Source organism: Mesoplodon mirus, assembly GCF_964341445.2.
Source record: "Mesoplodon mirus genome assembly, chromosome: 5".
NCBI lineage: Eukaryota > Metazoa > Chordata > Mammalia > Artiodactyla > Ziphiidae > Mesoplodon > Mesoplodon mirus.
This window is the reverse complement of record NC_138980.1, coordinates 42,680,736-42,702,198: the sequence shown is the minus strand read 5'-3', so window position 1 is coordinate 42,702,198 and position 21,463 is coordinate 42,680,736. Positions and strand designations below refer to the sequence as shown.

At 40.8% G+C, this 21,463-nt stretch overlaps 1 protein-coding gene across 2 annotated transcripts; it reads right to left on the bottom strand.

Moving 5' to 3' along the window:
* Positions 1-9,365: 9,365 nt before the first annotated feature.
* On the bottom strand, positions 9,366-21,419 carry LOC309804847 (uncharacterized protein). Of its 2 annotated transcripts, XM_082622500.1 has the most exons (4): positions 21,005-21,419; positions 13,517-13,643; positions 13,251-13,311; positions 9,366-12,566 (listed from the first exon to the last, which is right to left on the bottom strand). In XM_082622500.1, the coding sequence occupies exons 1-4, from the start codon at positions 21,005-21,007 to the stop codon at positions 11,090-11,092; spliced, it is 1,668 nt and encodes a 555-aa protein (XP_082478626.1). In that variant the 5' UTR covers positions 21,008-21,419; the 3' UTR covers positions 9,366-11,089. The 2 variants fall into 2 exon arrangements, with proteins under 2 accessions (XP_082478626.1, XP_082478627.1); XM_082622501.1 differs by lacking the exon at positions 21,005-21,419 and having other exon boundaries at positions 13,398-13,609.
* Positions 21,420-21,463: the final 44 nt, after the last annotated feature.

Genomic DNA, 21,463 nt, shown 5'->3' with positions numbered 1-21,463 from the left:
ACATCCTCCCCCTGCCCAATCCTACCTGCTCACACCCACCAATGGTAGTCCTTATACTGTGAGAAGCTGCAGAGCCCTGAAATCTGGGGGTGCAAGTGCACCAGGGTGTAGGGAAGTTGCCCTTTCAGGGTGGTACTTGTGATTTCCTTTAGCCTAGGCATTTTACATGTTATATTTGAGTGGTCCCTCCATGATAATAGGTGCACTCAGAGTGTAATTTGTGCCCATTGAGAAGTCTGTGAGGATGAGGTGTTCTGTCCTGTGGACAAAGGGTTTATGAATATGGGAGTCCATTTGGATCAGAACCTTAATCTGAATCAGGCTTGGAGTTTCCTGACTTGTGATAATGGGGTAGGGAGAGCTTCCTTGCCCACAGGACTGGGGAGGGTTTGTGGAGCTCCCAGAGTTTATTTTTGTGGGTGCTCAGGTATCCCTGCCCTCATTGAGAGACTGACCCTTTACAGGACTTTTATCTCAAAGGGGCCTATCTAGACTCTCAAGTCTGGAAAGATAGTCATCTTTCTGAATGTGGGCTTTTCTTCCAAACTGTAGGGAACACAGGCTGCTTACCTGTTTTGATTCTAATACTTGTGTTTCTTTTCTTGGATTCCTTTATCCATTGAGGATTACAGCCCTTTGATTCTAATTTCCATTAACACTTGGGCTTTTAAAATTTATGTTGATTGACAGATACCATCTAAGGCAAGAAAAATGTGCAGTCAAATAGAATTTTTGTTTCATTTAGACAAGAGGACCTCAAGACGTGATATGCGTGTACTTAAGTCTCAGGTGCTTTTCCATTTTTAGGTCAGCATTTGTAAGTGCCTGTTGCCTAGATAATTTTGACAATTAAAAGGCCTCTACTCTTCCTAAAGGAAATGAATTTCTACTTTAATGGATATGGGGAAAAAATACAATTTAATTCTATTTTAATTGATAGGAAATCACCTCTAAGTTTATGTAGATCTTTCAAATTCCTAGTCCATTTAAAGGTTAAATTGCAAACCTCAAATGTGGTGTAATAGGCTCCTTATTTCTGAAAATATTTCCAATGTTTACTATAAAGGAGGGAGGGAAAAGCAATAATGTCCCTTGTCCTCTTAGTTAGGAAGGGAGTTTTTATTTTTTTGCTTTGCAGTTTTATATCCATAACTGTTTAAAGGCTCAAATCTTGCAGTGGTTTTCTATGTAGAATATTTAAAATTAAATTCCTGAGGGAAGAAATTAACTTATGAAGACTCCCTGCCCACAGCTGTTGCTGCACTCCTCTGCTCTGAACTCCATCTACCCTCACATAACCAGTTTTGATTAAGCCTTCATCATCCTTTTAGCGTTTCTTAATATACAAACAATCCAGTGTGAATGCCTGTTTTTCTTACAGATTTTATTCTCATAGTGATTATCTGGGATCCACCTATTTGATGTTTGAGTACTGAAAGTTAAGCCTCACCATTACCTAGTGCTTCTTACCTGGACAGGTTGATTAGAAAGCCTGGAGGCTCCTGCTCTGTGAGCTGCTGTTTGCTGGGGAGCTTTTCCTGTGCTCTGTTCTGCCCTGTGTTGCAACTGCTGACCCCACCAAGCCTGGGTTGTATATAAGGAGGACTCCAAGTTGGCAGTTTCTGTTAGTTCCTTGTACTTTGGGAGCAGGAATATGAGAATGGGGCCCTCCTTCCAGTGGTCCTGGGTTGATGTCTGAGCTGGAACCTATCTGTGTTTAGATTAAAGGTGTGACTGAAGCTGGGTTTGCCCAGACATTGTTGGGTGTGGGAGGATTGGGGGCTAGGAGGATGATATACCCTGTGACTAAGATGAGCCCAAAAGATAGTCACTACTATAAAAAGAGCAGTTACTTCAGAGAAAGTGAAAGAGAAGAGACAGGGAAAGGCAGCCAGTAGGTGGTGAGCTTCCAGAAGGCTCACCAAGGGCGGGGGACGAGGGGGTGGGGGGAAGATGGAAAAAAAAAAAGTAGGCTCACCGAAACTTTTAAGTAACTCTGAGGCACTTGCCCCTTCATCTATTGCAACAAGGATCCTTACCCTCTGGGTTATGCCGGACAACACTCACTGTCTCCGTTTGGCACAGCAAAGGGCTTAGTTCAAACCCAACTTAAACTCGGGTTTCTTAAGTTGTGTAAAGCTATCAGGGTCGTGGAGGGGGCCTCTAACCCTGTGGGCAGTGACTGGAGGCTCTCTGAGGAGGGATTTAAGTTGGCCATAGGCTTCTGATGCAAGGCACTGCCCTAGGTCCTACATTAATATGCCAGTAAAGCTGCAATTATCCCCCTGGTACTGGGATCTCTTAAAACTAGAGGCTGCCACTGAGATGCCTGTTACAGCTTTGGTACTGGAAAGAGCACCCCAGCATTTCAGCTCGGTTACTGACAACTATTTGTGATATGATGTAGCCAAACCTTGGCTGGATTATGCCTTCCGTGGGAGAGATGACATTTCTTTCTTCAGTCCTTTGAAAGGTGCTGTGGTGCTGGAGAAGCCACCCTTCTCCAACACCTTGGTTGCCTGGATAGTTTCTTGGGATTAACTGAATGCACAGATCTGGGGATTGCGTAGACTAAGAATGACAATACACCCTGGTACATAATGGAGCTCAGTGGAGAACTGGTGCCCTTCATCCCTTAATTGGGACATCCTTGATGGAGAACCAAACACAGTGGTCCCTACATCTAACCAAACATCAGGCAGTCATCAGGATGAGTTGTAAGGAGTCAGTCCTCTTTTTTTTTTTTTTTTAATAAACTTCATCTCTTTTGGAGCAGTTTTGAGCTTTACTGAGAAACTGATCAGAAATTACAGAGAGTTCCTACATAACCCCTCTGCATCCACACAGTATTCACAATTTTTAAATCTTGTATGACTGGTCCATTTGTTACAATTGCTGAACTCATACTGATGCATTAAGGAGCAAAGATTACATTAGCATGGAGTTTTTGTGTTACATGATGTGTGGATTTGGCAAATGTTTAATAACACATATTCCTTTCTGTACATAGAGCGTAGTTTTACTTCTCTAAACTTCCTCTCTGCCACACCTATTGATTCATCTCTACCTCTAATCCCTAAATCCTTCAGAAGCAAAGATCATTTTACTGTCTCGAGCTTTTGTCTTTTCCAGAACGTCATATACTTGGAATCATACAGTATATAGCTTTGTCAGATTGGCTTCTTTCACTTAGCAATATACTTTTACGCTTCCTCTATGTGTTTTCATATCTTGATACCTCATTTCTTTTCATCAGTGAACAGTATTTCATCCTAAGGATATACCACTGATTATTTATTTGACTCTTGAAAGATATCTTGCTTACCTCTAACTCATGCCTGTTATGAACAAAGCCCCTGCAGGTATTTGTGTATGGGTTTTGTGTGAACGTAAGAGTCTAACTCATTTGGACAAATAACGAGGAGTGTGATTGCTGGATCTTACTATACATAGTAAGAGTGTATTTTGTTTTGAAAGAAAGCTCCTGTCTTTCATTGTAGGGGTACCAAATTCCATCCCCCCCAGCAGTGAATGAAGATTATCTTCACATCTTGACTAATATTTGGTGTTCTGAATGTTTTGTATTTTATGCATTAAATAAGTGTGTAGTGATATCTTGTTGTTTTATTTGCAATTTCCCATAGATATTTGAGGTTGAGCATGTTTTCATATTTCTTATTTCCTTTGTATTTTTTTTTGAGAGCTGTTTGTTTAGATCTTTTCCCCATTTTTAATTGGGTTGTTTGTCTTCTTACTGTTTTTGGTTTTTGTTTTTGGGGGGGTTTTTTGGCCTCACAGCATGTGGGATCTTAGTTCCCTGACCAGGGATCTAACCAGTGTTCCCAGCAGTGGAACTGTGGAGTCTTAACCAGTGGATATTCTTGGAAGTCCCTCTTCTTACTGTTGAGTTTTAATAGTTCTTTAGATATTTTGAATTCCAGTCATTTATCACGTAAATGCTTTGCAAGGATTTTCTGCTGTTCTGTGACTTGTCTTTTCATTCTCTTAACACTGTCTTTCTCAGAAGAGATGTTTTTCATTTTAATGAAGTGAAATTATACTTTTTTTCTTTTACAGACCTTGTGTTTGTTGTTATATTTGAAAATTCATCACCCAGCCCAAGAGGACCTATATATCCTTGTATGATATTTTCCAGGAGTTTAATACTTTTGCATTTTACGCTTAGATCTGTGACATGTTTTGAGGTTCTTATGGTGAAATGTGTAAGTCCTGTGTCTACATTCTTGTGTGTGTGTGTGTCTGTATATAAATATCCATAATTTCCAGCATTATTTATTTAAAAGATTTTCTTTTCATTTGAATTGATTTTCCTTCTTTGTCCAAGTTCAATGTTGGTCTATAGGAAAACAATTAATTATCTTTCAATCTTGGGATATGTCTTCTTAACTCCAAGGGTTGTCTGTTGTTGGAGAATCTTTCAGATGTTTCACAGAGATAATTATGTCCTAGAGAACAAATGTTTGAATTTACCTATAGGGTTCATGAATGTGTTCTTTCTCAGGAAGTAGAAGTTCTCTCTGTAGTTGTTTGTGAACATAAATGGGTGTTGGATTTTATCAAATCCTTTTTTATTTTCATATCCCCCACTGTTCCTTTCTGATATTAGTAATTTCTATCTTTTCTCCTAGTAATCTTGACTAGATGTTAATCAATGTTAATCTTCTCAGGGCTTCCCTGGTGGCTCAGTGGTTAAGAATCTGCCTGCCAATGCAGGGGACACAGGTTCAAGCCCTGGTCCGGGAAGATCCCACGTGCCGCGGAGCAACTAAGCCTGTGCACCACAACTACTGAAGCCTGCGCACCTAGAGCCCGTGCTCTGCAACAAGAGAGCCACTGCAGTGAGAAGCCCGTGCACCACAACGAAGAGTAGCCTCCACTTGCTGCAACTAGAGAAAGCCCATGTGCAGCAACGAAGACCCAACGCAGCCAAAAAAAAAAAAAAAAAAAACTCATAGAAGTAGCTTAAATTTTTTTTTCTCCTTCAATTCTCCACAATTACATTAATTTTGTTTCTGATTTTTATAATTTTATTCTGCTTACTTTGTGGTTATATCCTCTTCTTCTTATTTTTTCCTAAGGTAGATACTTGCATTATTGTTTACCCATCTATTTTTTTACCAGTGTATTTGGTTGATGGCATAAATTTCACGGTAGGCACTGCTTTTGCTACATCTCACAATTTAGCTCAAAATAAATTTAATTTATCAAGTCTTCTTCTTTAATTCTATGTATTATTTAGACATGTGTTGTGGAATCTCTACATAGTAGGGCATCTTCCAACTCTCTTGCTGTTATTGATTGCTAGAGTAATGCTTTTTATTTTTTTGTGTGTGGTACACGGGTCCCCTGCATCCGCTAAAAGAGAAAATATGTATTGATTCTGCCTTTTCTAGTTACAGAATTACCTGTACAGGTGTTTTTGTTTCTTTATGTTGATATGAATTATCTTCTGGAGTCCCTTGCTATCAGCCTGAAGAACTCCAGTAATTCCTGTGAGGCAATTGGCTATCAATATATTCTTTCACTTTTTGTTGATCAGAGAGAGTCCTTATTTTGCCATCTTTTTTCAGAAGGTAGTTTTGATTATAGGATTGTTGGTTGACAGCCTTTTTTCCTAGTGCACTTTGAATGCTTCCCTCTGCCTTCTGGCTTCGCTGTTTTCTGCTGAGACATCACCTGGAAATTTTACTGCGGTCTCCTTGTAAGAGTTGGGTCACTTTTCATTTGCTCTTTATTCTCACTGTATGGTTCTTACTTCCTGCTTGTTTGCATGTCTCATATTTTTGATATAAACTAGATAGTTTAGGAAATATAATGTAGCAACTTTGGGAACTGGACCCATTCCTTCTGGAGATTTTTATTGTTATGTGCTTATTTGTTCAGTGAGTGCCTGCATTATTTTATTTTTTTTATTTTTTGCGGTACGCAGGCCTCTCACCGCCGTGGCCTCTCCCGTCGCAGAGGACAGGCTCCGGACGCGCAGGCCCAGCAGCCATGGCTCACAGGCCCAGCCGCTCTGCGGCATGTGGGATCCTCCCAGACCGGAGCACGAACCCACATCCCCTGCATCGCCAGGCGGACTCTCAACCACTGCGCCACCAGGGAAGCCCTGCATTATTTTATTACTTTATTTTTTTAATATTTATTTATTTGGTTGTGCTGGCTCTTAGTTGTGGCAGGCTGGCTCCTTAGTTGCGGCACGTGGGCTCCTTAGTTGCAGCTCATGGGCTCCTTAGTTGTGGCATGCGAACTCTTAGTTGTGGCATGCACGTGGGATCTAGTTCCCTGACCAGGGATTGGACTCAGGCCCCTTGCATTGGGAGTGCAGAGTCCCAACCATTGTGCCACCAGGGAAATCTCAAGTGCTTGCATTAGTTTAATAAAACCTGTTCCCCCTGTATTGAGAAGCCAGAGGTGGTGTATTGAATTAAGAATATGTAGATAAGGGACTTCCCTGGTGGCACAGTGGATAAAGAGTCCATGCTCCCAATGCAGGGGGCCCAGGTTCGATCCCTGGTCAGGGAACTATATTCCACACGCGTGCCACAACTAAGGAGTCTGCAAGCCGCAACTAAGGGGCCCGCCTGCCGCAACTAAAACCTGGCACAACCAAATAAATATTTTTTTAAAAAAGAACATGCAGATTATATGATCCTGCAATCCCACTCCTAGGCTAATATCTGGAGAAAACTACAATTCTAAAAGATACATCTGGGACGTCCCTGATGGCACAGTGGTTAAGAATCCACCTGCCAATGCAGGGAACATGGGTTCAAACCCTGGTCTGGGAAGATCCCACATGCTGTGGAGCAACTAAGCCCGTGAGCCACAACTACTGAGCCCACATGCCACAACTACTGAAGCCTGCACACCTAGAGCCTGTGCTCTGCAACAAGAGAAGCCACTGCGATGAGAAGCCTGTGCATCGCCATGAAGAGTAGCCCCCACTCGCCACAACCAGAGAAAGCCTGCACGCAGCAACGAAGACCCAGTGCAGCCAAAAATAAATAAATTAAAGATACATCCATCCCTATGCTCACAGCAGCACTATTCACAATAGCCAAGAGATGGGATCAGCTTAAACGTCCATCGACAGGTGAATGGATAAAGATGTTGTTAATATATACAATGGACTACTAATCAGCCATAAAAAAGAATGAAATAATGCCATTTGCACAACATGGATGAACCTAGAGATTATCACACTAAGTGAAGTTAAGTCAGGGAGAGAAAGACAAATACCAAACGCTATCACTTACATGTGGAATCTAAAATATGACACAAATGAACTTATCTATGGAACAGAAACAGACTCATAGACATAGAGAATAGACTTGTGGTTGCCAAGGGGGAGAGGAAATGGTGGAGGGATGAATTGGGAGTTTGGAATTAGCAGATGCAAAGTATTATACATAGAACAGATAAACAAGGTCTTACTTTATAGCACAGGGTACTGTATTCAACATCCTATTATAAACTGTAATAAACTGAAAAAAATATAAAAAAGAATATATATATGTATATATAACTGAAACACTTTGCTGTACAGCAGAAGTTAATACAACATTGTCAATCAACTGTAGTTCAATAAAATTAATGTTTAAAGAAGAGTAGTCCTTCAGAAGGGTTCACTGGCATAGCAGTCCTATCTTTCTCTCTTGCTAGTTTTTTTTTTGTGTGTGTGTGGTATGCGGGCCTCTCACTGTTGTGGCCTCTCCCATTGCGGAGCACAGGATCCGGATGTGCAGGCTCAGCAGCCATGGCTCACAGGCCCAGCCGCTCTGCGGCATGTGGGATCCTCATGGACCGGGGCACAAACCCGTGTCCCCTGCATCAGCAGGCGGACTCTCAACCACTGCGCCACCAGGGAAGCCCTTGCTAGCTTTTAATTGTCTCACAATTTGCCTAAATTTATAGGCCTTGGTTATGTCACAAAGGAGATTATAAAAATATTACCTAGCATACTAAGAAGTGAATCTATGTATTTTATAACCTATCGCTAATAGTTATAAAAGATAAAAAAAATCGGGCCTCCCTGGTGGCGCAGTGGTTGAGAGTCCGCCTGCCGATGCAGGGGATACGGGTTCGTGCCCCGGTCTGGGAGGATCCCATATGCCGCGGAGCGGCTGGGCCTGTGAGCCATGGCCGCTGGGCCTGCGCGTCCGGAGCCTGTGCTCCGCAACGGGAGAGGCCACAACAGTGAGAGGCCCGCATACCGCAAAAAGAAAAAAAAAAAAAAAAAAAAAAGATAAAAAAATTCATAAAAATGACCAACAGCCCCCTCTTCTAACATAATTGAATAAAGCTTCTTAGCAATTAAGTTTAGCTCCACGAGAATGTTCTTGCTTTCAAGAAAATGATTTATGATCACCAATGATAAAGTTAACTGCCTAAAAGCATTCAATACTTCTTGCTACCTTGAACAGCAATCAAATCCTCTAACACAAGTAAAATTCCTATAAGAAGTCCCTTTGAACACCGTTACTGTTACACACCACAGTCTTATAGGATTTGTAATCATACTTTTTTATAATTTTTATTCTATAGTTGATTTACAATAGTGTTAATTTCTGCTGTACAGCAAAGTGATTCAGTTGTACATGTACATATTCTTTTTTTTTTAATTTATTTTTGGCTGTGTTGGGTCTTCCTTGCTGCGTGCAGGCTTTCTCTAGTTGCGGCAAGCAGGGTTACTCTTCGTTGCGGTGTGTGGGCTTCTCTTGTTGCTGAGCAGGGCTCTAGGTGCGCAGGCTCAGTAGTTGTGGCTCGTGGGCTCTAGAGCACAGGCTCAGTAGTCTTGGTGCACGGGCTTAGTTGCTCCACGGATGTGGGATCTTCCCAGACCAGGGCTCGAACCCGTGTCCCCTGAATTGGCAGGCGGATTTTTAACCACTTCCCCACCAGGGAAGCCCGCCTGTAATAATTCTTAATTGAATTCATTTTGCCCCAGTATTTGACTAGAGGTATGATCTTGTGGTCACTGGCAAGAAGGCACTGAAAAAAACCCAAGATTAAACTTTTGCAGATGAGTAAGAAATTAGATCCATGACAAAATTATAACTAAAAATAAGAAAATGGCCTGAAGATAAAGTAGTTGACCTTCTATTCACAGGATAAAGCAGACTCATATTGTATAATGATTAAATGAAGAAAACTGCAAGTTTTTCTGAATATTTATAAAATGGGTACTTCAATATATTCTTTGAGGAAATGAAAAACAACATGTGTTAGCTAACAAAAGCATCAAAGAGTTGGTAAAATATTTGAAACGACTACAAAAACTGTTTTACAAAAAAATTCAGTTTTAATTATATAAAATAAAATAAAAAACATATTGAGGGGTTATATTCAGCTACAATTAACAGGAAAAACCCACCATCTTCCTGACAGAAGGTGCTTATTCTCACATGTAAACAATGGGTCAAGGAAGCCACTGTACAATGCAGCAGAGAAACAAACTCCCATGTCATTCTTTTTGGTGGCACCGTTGTAATTGCCGTGGTGACTCAGGAACACATACTCACTAGCACTATTAACAGCATAAAGTGTTTGCTACACAAATTAGACCTTATGAAGATATAATCCAGAGAAGAGTGGAATCAGAGAACATTCCCAACCATAAAACACTGGACTACTTTGACCATGGACACAAGAGGCCTTACAGAAAAAATTCAAACTCTGATGCATCTTTGATGTGGAAGGTATGAAGACAGCAGGGGAAACCATACATCCATAAAAATGGAAATCAAACATTTGTTGGTGGTGTTAATGATACTCTTGACTATAAGGACACAGAGTCTGGAAAATAAGCTGGAAGATGGTGTCATTGAAGCTCCTAGTATCTGCCTCTCTCCCAGTGTGGGGATTCCAGTGTCTGAAGAATATCTTCTTTGTACCTGCTTTTAAATCACACACAGGTGAGCTATTGGTGAATGCTGATATGGAACCAAAAAGAGGATGGATTATGGAAAGTCTAGACCTTAATATTACTCACAGGCAAGATATCTCCAACTCTAGATTTTTTGTATTATCACAAGTCTCATAGTTTATTCACCAAATACTAGTCAGAAGGAAATACAAAGCATAATTTACATGAAACTATACTTTTTGCCATCCTTCCCATACATAAAATTTCTTCCAAGTGTTTAGTAGAATGGAAAATGGAAAAAGGCTCCTATACTCACCACCACCAAAAAGTATCTTTCTCAGTGAAAAGGGTACTATATATAATAGATTATGAATATCCAGGAACTGCCACACAAAGCTACTAGGCATATCCCAACAAATACCAAACTGCCATTTTGCAATGGCTCATTAACTGAGAATGAATAGAACATTATAAAAATTTAAGACGAACTGCATATTAGAAATGTACTTGGGGACTTCCCTGGCAATCCAGTGGTTAAGACTCTGTGCTCCCACTGCAGGGGGTGCAGGTTTGATTACTGGTAAGGGGACTAAGATCCCACATGATGCATGGCACAGCCCCCCCCCCAAAAAAAAGAAAAAAGAAATACACTTAAGTTCACCCATGGATCCAACAGGGTTAAAATGGAAAGAAAAATAATCATTACCTGAATAAAGGAAAAATCACTACCTTTAAATCTTATGTACTATTGTTCAAAGACAATGTACACAATTACCTCACATTAATATTCATTTCTAAAATTAGGAGAAATCCACCGTCAAGGATACACTTGAAGAAAGATCCTTACTAAACACAACATATTTATTAAACTTTTAAAACAACTCTTTCACATTGAAGATTTTCTGGAACATTAGGCATGGAGTACTTTCCATTAAGTTATCTCATGTTATTTACATTTATACTTCTTCTTCATGGGAATTCTCATACATGATGTTGGCCAACTGAAGTTGCTGCCCAGGCTGTTTACAAATGCGGTTTTATCTAGGGAATCCTTTCATCCTTTTAAACTACTGAGATCAGAGAAGCCTTTCCCATTCTCCACACTTTATATGTTTTCTATGCAGTGTGCAGTCTCATGTGTCTTCAAATGATTGAGAGATAAATGAAGGCTTTCCCACATTCCCCACCTTGATAGGTTTTCTATCCAGTGTGAATTCTTTCATGCACTTGAACATAAGTGGAACGGAAGGTTTTCCCACATATTTTACATTCATAGGGTTTTTCTCCAGTATGGGTTCTTTCATGAACCTTGAAACCTTTTTGAGAACTAAAACATTTACCACATTGTTTACATTGATAAGGTTTCTCTCCAGTGTGACTCCTTTCATGAGTTCGAAGAGAACTGTGGTATCTGTAGGCTTTCTCACAGTGTTTACATTGATACGGTTTCTCTCCTGTGTGAATTCTTTCATGTGTTTGAAGGCTTTCATGACAACTAAAGGCTTTTCCACATTGTTTACATACATAGGGTTTCTCTCCAGTGTGAGTTCTTCTGTGTACTCGTAAGGAACAGTAGTAACTAAAGGCTTTGCCACATTGTTTACATTGGTATGGTTTCTCTCCAGTGTGAATCCTTTCATGTATTTTAAGAGAACTGGGATTAATGAATACTCTCTCACATTTTTTGCATTTATAAGGTCCATCTCTAGTGTGTGTTATCATATGTTTTCGAAAGGTTTTTTGCCATGTGAAGGCTTTCCCACATTCTTTACACTTATAGGGCTTTTCTCCAGTGTGGATTCTTTCATGATTTCGAAGAGAACTGGCAGTACTCAGTACTTTAGAACATGTTTTACATACATACAGTGTCTCTCCTGTGTGATTTCTTTTGTGTATTTGGAAGGAACTGAAATAATTAAAGGCTTTACCACACTGCTTACATTCATAGGGTTTCTCTCCTCTGTGAATTCTTTCATGTATTTGAATAGTTTCAGGACTTTTAAAGGCTTTTCCACATTGTTTACATTGATAGGGTTTCTCTCCGTTGTGACTCCTTTCATGCATTCGAAGACAACTGGGATAAATGAATGCTTTCTCACATTTCTTACATTTATAAAATCCATCTCCAGTGTGTGTTACCATGTGTTGTCGAAAGCTTGTTTCCCACGTGAAGGCTTTCCCACATTCCTTACATTCATAGGGTTTTTTCCCAGTGTGATTACTTTCATGTATTTGGAAACGTTTTTGAGCACTGAATCTTTTACCACATTGCTTGCATTCATAGGGTTTCTCTCCACTGTGAATTCTTTTATGTGTTCGGAAGGACTTCTGATATGGAAATGCTTTTCCACATTGTTTACATTCATAGGGTTTCTCTCCAGTGTGACTCCTTTCATGCGTTCGAAGAGAACCAGGATAAATGAATGCTTTCCCACATTCTTTACATTTATATGGCTTGACACCATATTTTTGATACTCTCGTGTTTTGTGTTCAATGTGACATCTCATGTGTCTAGTAAGGGATGGATGATCCATGAAGACTGTTCCACGTGCACTGCATTTCAATGGTTTTAATCCAGGAGTTTTCTTGTTCAGATTGAGAGTTGGAATAAGGCTGAAATTTTCTCCACATAAACTAATGTCTTTACTTTTACAGAATCTCTCTACCATAAAAGTTCTGTAATAAATGAGAATGTTATTAATGACTTCTTTATTAATCATTTTACATTTACTATATTTATTATGAATTATAGGAACTGGTTTTCTATCATGTGTGAACTGTTAGAAATTGAATATACTGAATGTTCTCAATGGGACTTCACACTTTCTATTAAAAAGTAATATTCAAGTATAGGTTTTATTACTAATGACTGCAAGTGAACTATTTTACAAACACTAAATATTTATATCCCATTTAAGGAAATATTTTTGGGAAACATTTTCTAAGAATAACTCAATTTGGGGCTTCCCTGGTGGCGCAGTGGTTAAGAATCTGCCTCCCAATGCAGGGGACACAGGTTCAAGCGCTGGCCTGGGAAGATCCCACATGCCATGGAGCAACTAAGCCCATGTACCACAACTACTGAAGACCATGAGCCTAGAGCCCGTGCTCTGCAACAGGAGAAGCCACCACAGTGAGAAGCCTGCGCAGTGCAACCAAGAGCAGCCCTTGTTTGCTGCAACTAGAGAAAGCCTGCACATAGCAATGAAGACCCAACACAGCCAAAAATTAAAAAAATAAAAATAAAAAGAATAACTCAATTTGAAGGCGGGGTTATTTATTATGTTGCTTCTTTTAAATTTTTCATAATATTACTGCAATTCTCACGAGACAATGCTTTGTATTTTAAGTGTGACTCACCTTAATTTTCTCCCCTGGTTTTTGTACTGATCTTCAATGTCATGATATTCCCATTTTGCTCCTGAAATGCAGACCCAGAAAAATGATCCCAAAGTACTATAAATTATAGAAAAATTATTAGATTCTAGGTCCAGGATGAGCTCTGACCATTTCTAGTTTCTTTACCAATGTCTTCCCTTTCCACGTTCCACATCTTGAAACAATATTGACAGGTAAGAAATACTTCTTCTCTAATTGACAAAGTTAGGGAATTTCTTCATTCTTACCGACTGCAGCCAGATTCCTTAAGGTTTCCTGCATCACATCTCTGTAGAGTTTCCTCTGTGAAGGACCCAATAAAGCCCACTCCTCCAGCGTGAAGTCCACAGCCACATCCTCTATGGTCACTGAGTCCTAAAATACCGAAAAAATGTGTACACCGAGATGCATGAGACTGACAGAACTAGACATCCACACTTCATTTATAGGAAGTTTACGTATGATTCTTTTATTTACAAAGTTATTCTATGACTTGATCATGAGAAACTTACTCTCCACACTTCCTCAATAATTTAGCAGCATCATGAAGAAATGAAAATTATTTACACATTATCACTTATATCACAATGGCAGAGCCCAGAGAATGCAGGGAAATGACAGAAATACTGTACAAATAAAACAAATATCATTTTAAGAACATCAATTTCTTGTGAAAAAAATTATTTCATCTTCTTCCTATGATGCTCCATTTACAGCACTTCATAAGGCAGAGGATCAAAACTCATGAGGTTTCAATGAATAGAAACACTGTCAAGAGCTGGAAGCTTTTTCCTAGTCTCATCATCTAACATCAGAGTCCAGGTGCCTGGAGAAATCGAACTTTTAACAAATCCCAGCTGGCCACATTCTCCCAAAGTCCTCCAGGCCTTTAAAGAAATCAGATGCAGATGCCTGAATATATTCTTCTGGGGAACCATTGCCTTCTACTTGCCTTCTAACAATTATCAAAGACTCTATTTTTCCTTTCTCTCTATACATAATTTGATGCAGCTAGAAAATTTGAAACTTAGAGCTCACTCACGAGGAAGAAGCAATATTATATTAGACCACAAAATCCCTATACTCATGTGCCTCAGGGCTGCTTCCAGCCAAATTTTAGAACACACAGTGTAATTACATGCCAGAAAAACTCTTCTCATCACACCCTAACAGTATACCCTGGGCCTTACTGTCCTTAAGGAACAGTTTAAGAGCTACCGTTTGCAAGGGGGTTCACTGAGGTCCATAATAGTGTGATGGTGAATATTCCCATGATTAGAAAATATGTATAGGTTTCATCAGTGGTTTTCTCCAACACAACATAAAGTCTCCATTCTGCAGTTTCAGCTACAAGTGTTGGGCATGCAGCCACACTGGCTACTGCCAGGTGAAAATCTAGTTCTGGGATTTATGAATTTAGAAGCTGTGATTCTTAATCTCACAAGAAGAGAATGAAAAAGCTTGAAATAAACAAGTCCTCCCAGAGCCATAAGAGCACTGACTTCAAAGGGCAAACCAATGTCCTAAAACTGGAAAAAAGAAAAGAAAGATGTTTTTAAAATATGACCCAAGTATTCAGTTCTTAACGCCTATACCCAAGAGTCTGTTTCACCAGAGTCTAACAAAAAGACCAAAAAGAACTAAAAGATACAACACAATATTTATGAAGCCTGGCATGACCTTCTTTAACACAAGACTTAAGATACATATAATGAAATTAACTAAAGGAAAAGAAAGAAAGAAATAGAACATGTAAGTAACAACTAAGGGTTTTCTAAAATTAATGATAGACAATACCTGTAGGTTCATGAAGCTCAGTGAACAGAAAACATGAAAACACAGAAATGGAGATCAAAGTATATCATATTCAAATTAGGGAAAAAATGAAGAGAATACATTGTAAGAAGCTAGAGAGAAACATGTAAAATGCAAAAGTAATAAACTCTTGGAAAATATCACAGAATGAAATCTAGGTCACCTTGGGTTTGGTAACAAATTATCAAATATAACAACAACCACAAGATTTATAAAAGGAAAAAAAAGTATAATTTCACTTCATTAAAATGAAAAATGCCTCTTTCAAGAAAGAGTGTAAAGAGAGTGAAAATCACAGAATAGGAGAAAATCCTTACAAAACACATACATGATAAATGACTGGTATTCAAAATATCTAAAGTATTATTGTCAAAGTAAGAAGACAAACCACCAATGAAAAATTGGCTGAATATCTAACAAACAGCTTCCCAAAGAAGACATACAGAAGGGAAACAGGAAATATGAAAACGTGCTCAACGTCAAATGTCAATGGGAAATTGCAAATGAAACAATGAGATATCACTACACACTTATTTAATGGCTAAAATGCAAAACATTCAGAACAACAAATATTGGTGAAAAGGTGAAGAAAATCCTCATTCATTGCTGGGGGAAATGGAATTTGGTAGCCCTACAGTGGAAGACAGGAGCTTTCTTTCAAAACACTACATACTGAGTAAGATCCAGCAATCACACTCCTTGCTATCTGTCCAAATGACTTCAACTCTTAGAGCTCTTATGTTCACACAAAACCCATACACAAATACCTGTAGGGGCTTTATTCATAACTGGCATAAGTTAGAGGTAAGCAAGATATCCTTCAAGAGTCAAATACATAATGATCGGTATAGCCAGACGATGAAATACTGTTCACTGATAAAAACAAATGAGGTAGAGCTATGAAAACACATGGAGGAAGCAAAAGTGTATTGCTAAGTGAAAGAACACAATCTGACAAAGCTATATACTACATGATTCCAAGTATATGACATTCTGGAAAAGACAAAAGCATGAGACAGGAAAATGATCTTTGGTTCTGGAGGATTTCGGGATTAGAGGAAGAGATGAATCAACCTGTGGAGCACAGAGGAAGTTTAGGAAAGTAAAATTACTCTATATGTGCAGAAATGATTAATAATGTTATTATACATTTGCGAAATCCATACATTATGCAACACAAAAAGTCAATGCTAATGTCACCTGCCCACTTTAATGCATCAGTATTGGTTCAGCAATTGTAACAAATGGACCAGTCATACAAGATTTAAAGAATAATGACTACTGTGTGGATGCCGAGGCATTATTTGGGAACTCTCTGTAATTTCTGATCAGCTTCCTAGTACACCTAAAAAAAGCTGAAGTCTATTTAAAAAAACGAGCACTGGGCTTCCCTGGTGGCGCAGTGGTTGACAGTCCGCCTGCCGATGCAGGGGACATGGGTTCGTGCCCCGGTCCGGGAAGATCCCACATGCCGCGGAGCGGCTAGGCCTGTGAGCCATGGCCGCTGAGCCTGCACGTCCGGAGCCTGTGCTCCGCAACGGGAGAGGCCACAACAGTGAGAGGCCCGCATACCGCAAAAAATAAATAAATAAATAAATAAATAAAAATAAATTAAAAAAAGAGCACTGACTCATTACAACTCATCCTGATGACTGCCTGATGTTTGGTTAGGTGTGGCGACAGTTGGTTTTGTTTCTTCATCAAGGCTGTCTCAACTAAGGGATGAAGGGCAGCAACTCTCCACTGAGCTCCATCATGTTCCAGGGTGTACTGTCATCTTTAGTCTATTCACTCCCCAGAGCTGTGCATTCAGTGAATCCCAAGCAGCTACCCAGGGAACCAAGGTGTTGGAAAGGGTGGCTCCAACAGCACCAGAGCATCTTTCAAAGGACTGAAGAAAGAAATGTCATCTCTCCAAGGGAGCATAAGCCCAACGGCCAAGGTTTGGCTCCATCATATCACATGTAGGTGTCAGTGGCCGAGCTGAGCTCCTGGGGTGCTGTTTCCAGTACCAAAGCCATAATAGGCACCTAAATGGAGTCCTCTGTTTTAAAGAGATCCCAGTATGGGGGGATAATTGCAGCTTTAATGGCATATTAATGTGAGACCTAGGACAGTGCCTTGCATCAGAAGCCTATGGCCAACTTAAGGCCCTCCTCAGAGAGCCTCCCATCACTGCTCGCAGGGCTAGAGGCCTCCTCATGACACTGATTGCCTTATAGAGCTTAAGAAACCCGAGTTCAAGTTGGGTTTGAACAAATCCTTTTGCTGTGCCAAGCTGAGACGGTGAGTGTTGTCAACCGTAACAGAGAGGGTAAGGATCTTTGTTGCAACAGATGCAGGGGCAACAGCCTCAGAGTTACTTAAAAGTTTTGGTGAGCCTTCTGGAATCTCACCACTTACAGGCTGCCTTTCCCTGTCTCTTCTCTTTCACTTTCGCTGAAATAACTGCTCTTTTGAAAGTAGTGACTGTCTTTTGGGCTCACCTCATTCACAGGGTATAATCATCCTCCTACTCCCCCAGTCCTCCCCTCAACATTAATGTCTGGGCAAACCCAGCCTCAGTCACACCTTCACTCTAAACACAGATAGGTCCCAGCTCAGACATCAACCCAGGACCACTGGAAGGAGGGCCCCATTCTCATATTCCTGCTCCCAAAGTACAAAAAACTGACAGAAACTTTCAACTCAGTATCCTCCCTGTATACAGCCCAGGCTTGGTGGGGTTAGCAGTGCAACACAGGGCAGCACAGGGCACAGGAAAATCTCCCCAGCAAACAGCAGCTCACAGAGCAGGAGCCTCCACACTTTCTTATCAGCCTGTTGAAGTAAGAGGCACTAGGGGAAAGGTAGGGGGTGAGGCTTAACTTTCAGTAGTGAAACAACAAATATGTGGGTCCCAAATAATCATTACTAGAAAAAAAACTTTAAGAAAAATAGGCATTTGCACTGGATTGTTTTATATAAAGAAACACTAAAAAGATGATGAAGGCTTAATCAAAACTGGTTATCTGAGGGTGGCTGGCGTTAAGAGCAGAGGAATGGGGCAAAATGTGGGCAGGGAGTCTTCTTAATTTCTTCCCTTAGGAATTTAATTTTAACCATTCTATATAGAAAACCACTGCAAGATTTGATCCTTTAAACAGTAATGGATATAAAAGTGTAAACCACAAAAAAATGAAAACTCCCTTTCTAACTAAAGGCACACAGGATATTATAGGTTTTCTCTCCATTATAGTAAACGTTGGAGATATTTTCAGAAATAAGTGGCATATTACACTGTATTTTAGGTTTGCAATTAAGTCTTAAATGGACTAGGAATTTGAAAGATTGACATAAACTTTGAGGTGTTTTCCTCATATCAATTGAAATAGAATTTGTTTCTCCTTTTCCCCCACATCCATTAAAATAGAAATTCATTTGCTTTAGGAATACTAGAGGACTTTTAATTGTTAAAGTTCTCTGGGACAGGCACTTACAAATACTGACCTAAAAATGGAAAAGCACCTGAGAACTTAAATGCACCCATTTCACGTCTTGAGGTTCTCTTGTCTAAATGAAACAAAAATTCTACTTGACTTCACAATTTTCTTGCCTTAGATGGTATTTGTTAATCAACATAGATTTTAAAAGCCCAGTGTTAATGGAAACTAGAATCAAAGGGCTGTAATCTTGAATGGATAAAGGAATCCAAGAAACACAAATATTGGAATCAAAACATATAAGCAGACTGTGTCCGTACAATTCGGAAGCCCATATTCATAAAGTTGAACATCTTTACAGACTTGAGAGTCTAGATACGCCCGGTTGAGATAAAACTTCTGTAAATGGTCAGTCCCTCAATGAGGGCAGGGACACCTGGGCAGCCATAGGAATAAACTCTGGGAGCTCCACAAACCCTCCCCAGTCCTGTAAGCAGGGAAGCTCTTCCTACCCCAGGCTTCCATTATCACAAGTCAGGAAACTCCAAGCCTGATTCAGGTTAAGGTTCTGATCCAAATGGACTCCCATATTCATAAACCCTTTGTCCACAGGACAGAACACCTCATCCTCACAGACTTCTCAATGGGCACAAATTACACTCTGAGTGCACCTATTATCATGGAGGGACCACTCAAATATAACATGTAAAATGCCTAGGCTAAAGGAAATCACAAGTACCACCCTGAAAGGGCAACTTCCCTACACCCTTGTGAACTTGCACCCCCAGATTTCAGGGCTCTGCAGCTTCTCACAGTATAAGGACTACCATTGGTGGGTGTGAGCAGGTAGGATTGGGCAGGGGGAGGATGTCCAGGAAGATCCACTTCCCTGTGCAGGCTCAAAGGGGGGCCTTAGTTTGAAGATACTGACTTCAGGCTCTGCCCCCCACTACAGGTGCTCTCGACCACCACTGATATTTTATGTGAGATACCCAGCAAGGCAAATATATAAAATCAGAAAATTGATTAGTGATTTCCTAGGCCTCGGGATGAGAAGGGAGAGTTACTGCTAATGGACATGAGGTTCATTTTGGGAGTGATGGAAATGTCTTAAAATTAGTGTGGTGATAGTAGAACAAGTCTTTAAATTCGGTAAGCACCAGTGATCATTTAAATACACAAACCCTGTCTGGACAATTCAGCAAAATCATTCAAACGCAGTGTGTATGTGGAAATGAGAGAAGAAAATTCTCAGCCACTTTTATTAATTCACCCAGAAAACCCCAAGTATCTTTTCCTTTCAGGAAAAATATTTCAGTCATTTATTATTTTCAAGGCAAGTTTAATTAGTACGTAAGTAATCACATTTGAATACTTTTTGTCTCCAAGTCTAAATCCTGGCATTTCATTTGAAATCAACCAACAGTAAAGGAGAGTCCAAAAGAACTCACCTTACTCAGGGAATTAAAAAAGGGAAACAAAAATTCTTAACAACTGGAATGTAATACTGAAAAAATTTTTCCCTCTGAAATTCAACTCTCTTACCTCTTTGGAAATATTTTCCATGGTCTTTCAAGCTCTATTAATTAAATACATTTTACATTATTGAAAAGAAAAACTTAAATAAGTGAATAAATCTTTTGAAGGGGACTAACCCAGGGACGGGCAGTAGTCACAGCACAGATCGTCCAGAAAAGTTTCATTAAAAACCTCAACAAAAGGACTTCCCATAGGATGTCTCTTCCCAGAAAAAATATGGGGAGGAGAAAGAATTTCATACACCTACTTGCAAGTAGTTATTCTTGGCTTTCCGCTCCTGTAAAATATACACAGACCGCCCCCCTCCCCAATGCAATCCACGACTCTGCGCAAATAGTAAAAACAATTAAAACATTGGGTTTGTATGAAATGGACCACGGAAGATGAACAGTTGACAGACGATGTGAATCGGAGAGGGGAAACTGACGTTGGGAAGACGGGGAATAACATGGAAATGTAATGATTTACTACAAGCCCTACAAAGAGCTACTCTGCTGGGCCGGGGTCTTTGACTTGAGACTTTGCTTCCCAAACATTCGGAGGACTCAGAGGAAAACGGGTGCCCCCTGGGCAGCAAGGAGGGGCTGGGACCTGTCAGGGAACAGGTAATCCCAGGACCGAATCCTGGAGAACGAGTCACGATTGTCACCTGAAGACGGCGCCCGAGTTCACCGCACAATCCGGGAGAGAAGAGGGGCTGCGGGCGCAGAGCCGCGCGGAGAGGCGCCGGGGCGGAAGTTCCCGCACGAAGTGACGGAAGAGGACGCCAGGGGTCCCGGCTGCCGGGCCAATCCTCACGCTGCGAGCCTGAGGGGACAGAGGTACGAGCGGCGCCGCAGACCCCGCGTATCCGTAGACTCGGGCGTGGAGCGCTAGGAGGCCGTGTCAAAAAGATGGCCGGCTTCGGCCGGTTTCGACCAGTCCCTCCGCGGCGGCCGCAGCCTGGGGCACCACACTCACCATTTCGAGGTTTCCTGAATCTGAGTCCTTCCTAACGACTCCAAAGACCCGTGCAGATACGTGACACGGACGGATCTCCAGGGGTAGTGACCCCACACAGCCAGCGGCTTTAGGCTTTAGGAGAAAGAGAGGACGTCCACGCCGGTGCAGAGCATCGCCCCACCCACCTGCCTCAGCGCCCTCCCGCTTGGACAGATTTCCAATACCCCGCCCTCTCGTGCCTGAGTGACAACCTGCGAGAGGAAGCCTGACTCAGCAGAATCACTTAGCGCCGCTGGGATTGAATCTGTCCCCGCCTGGCACTTAAGGTTTGTAACAGAACTTTTCCCTGGCCTGGGATTGCCTGGCATGGAACTGTGCTTCTTGTTAAGAAAGGCAGACACTTAGATGTGAACTCACCGTTTGTAATGACGAGGCTGGCTCCAGTTTCATCTTTGCGCCTTGACAGCGCTGAGCCTT

Bases quoted from the DNA above. Each gene is read 5' to 3' on its own strand.
- LOC309804847 (XM_082622500.1), bottom strand. The intron at 13,312-13,516 runs GTAAGAATGAAG...TCTGCATTTCAG, and splicing joins AAGGAATCTGGCTGCAGTCG to GAGCAAAATGGGAATATCAT. The intron at 12,567-13,250 runs GTGAGTCACACT...CATTTATTACAG, and splicing joins AACCAGGGGAGAAAATTAAG to AACTTTTATGGTAGAGAGAT.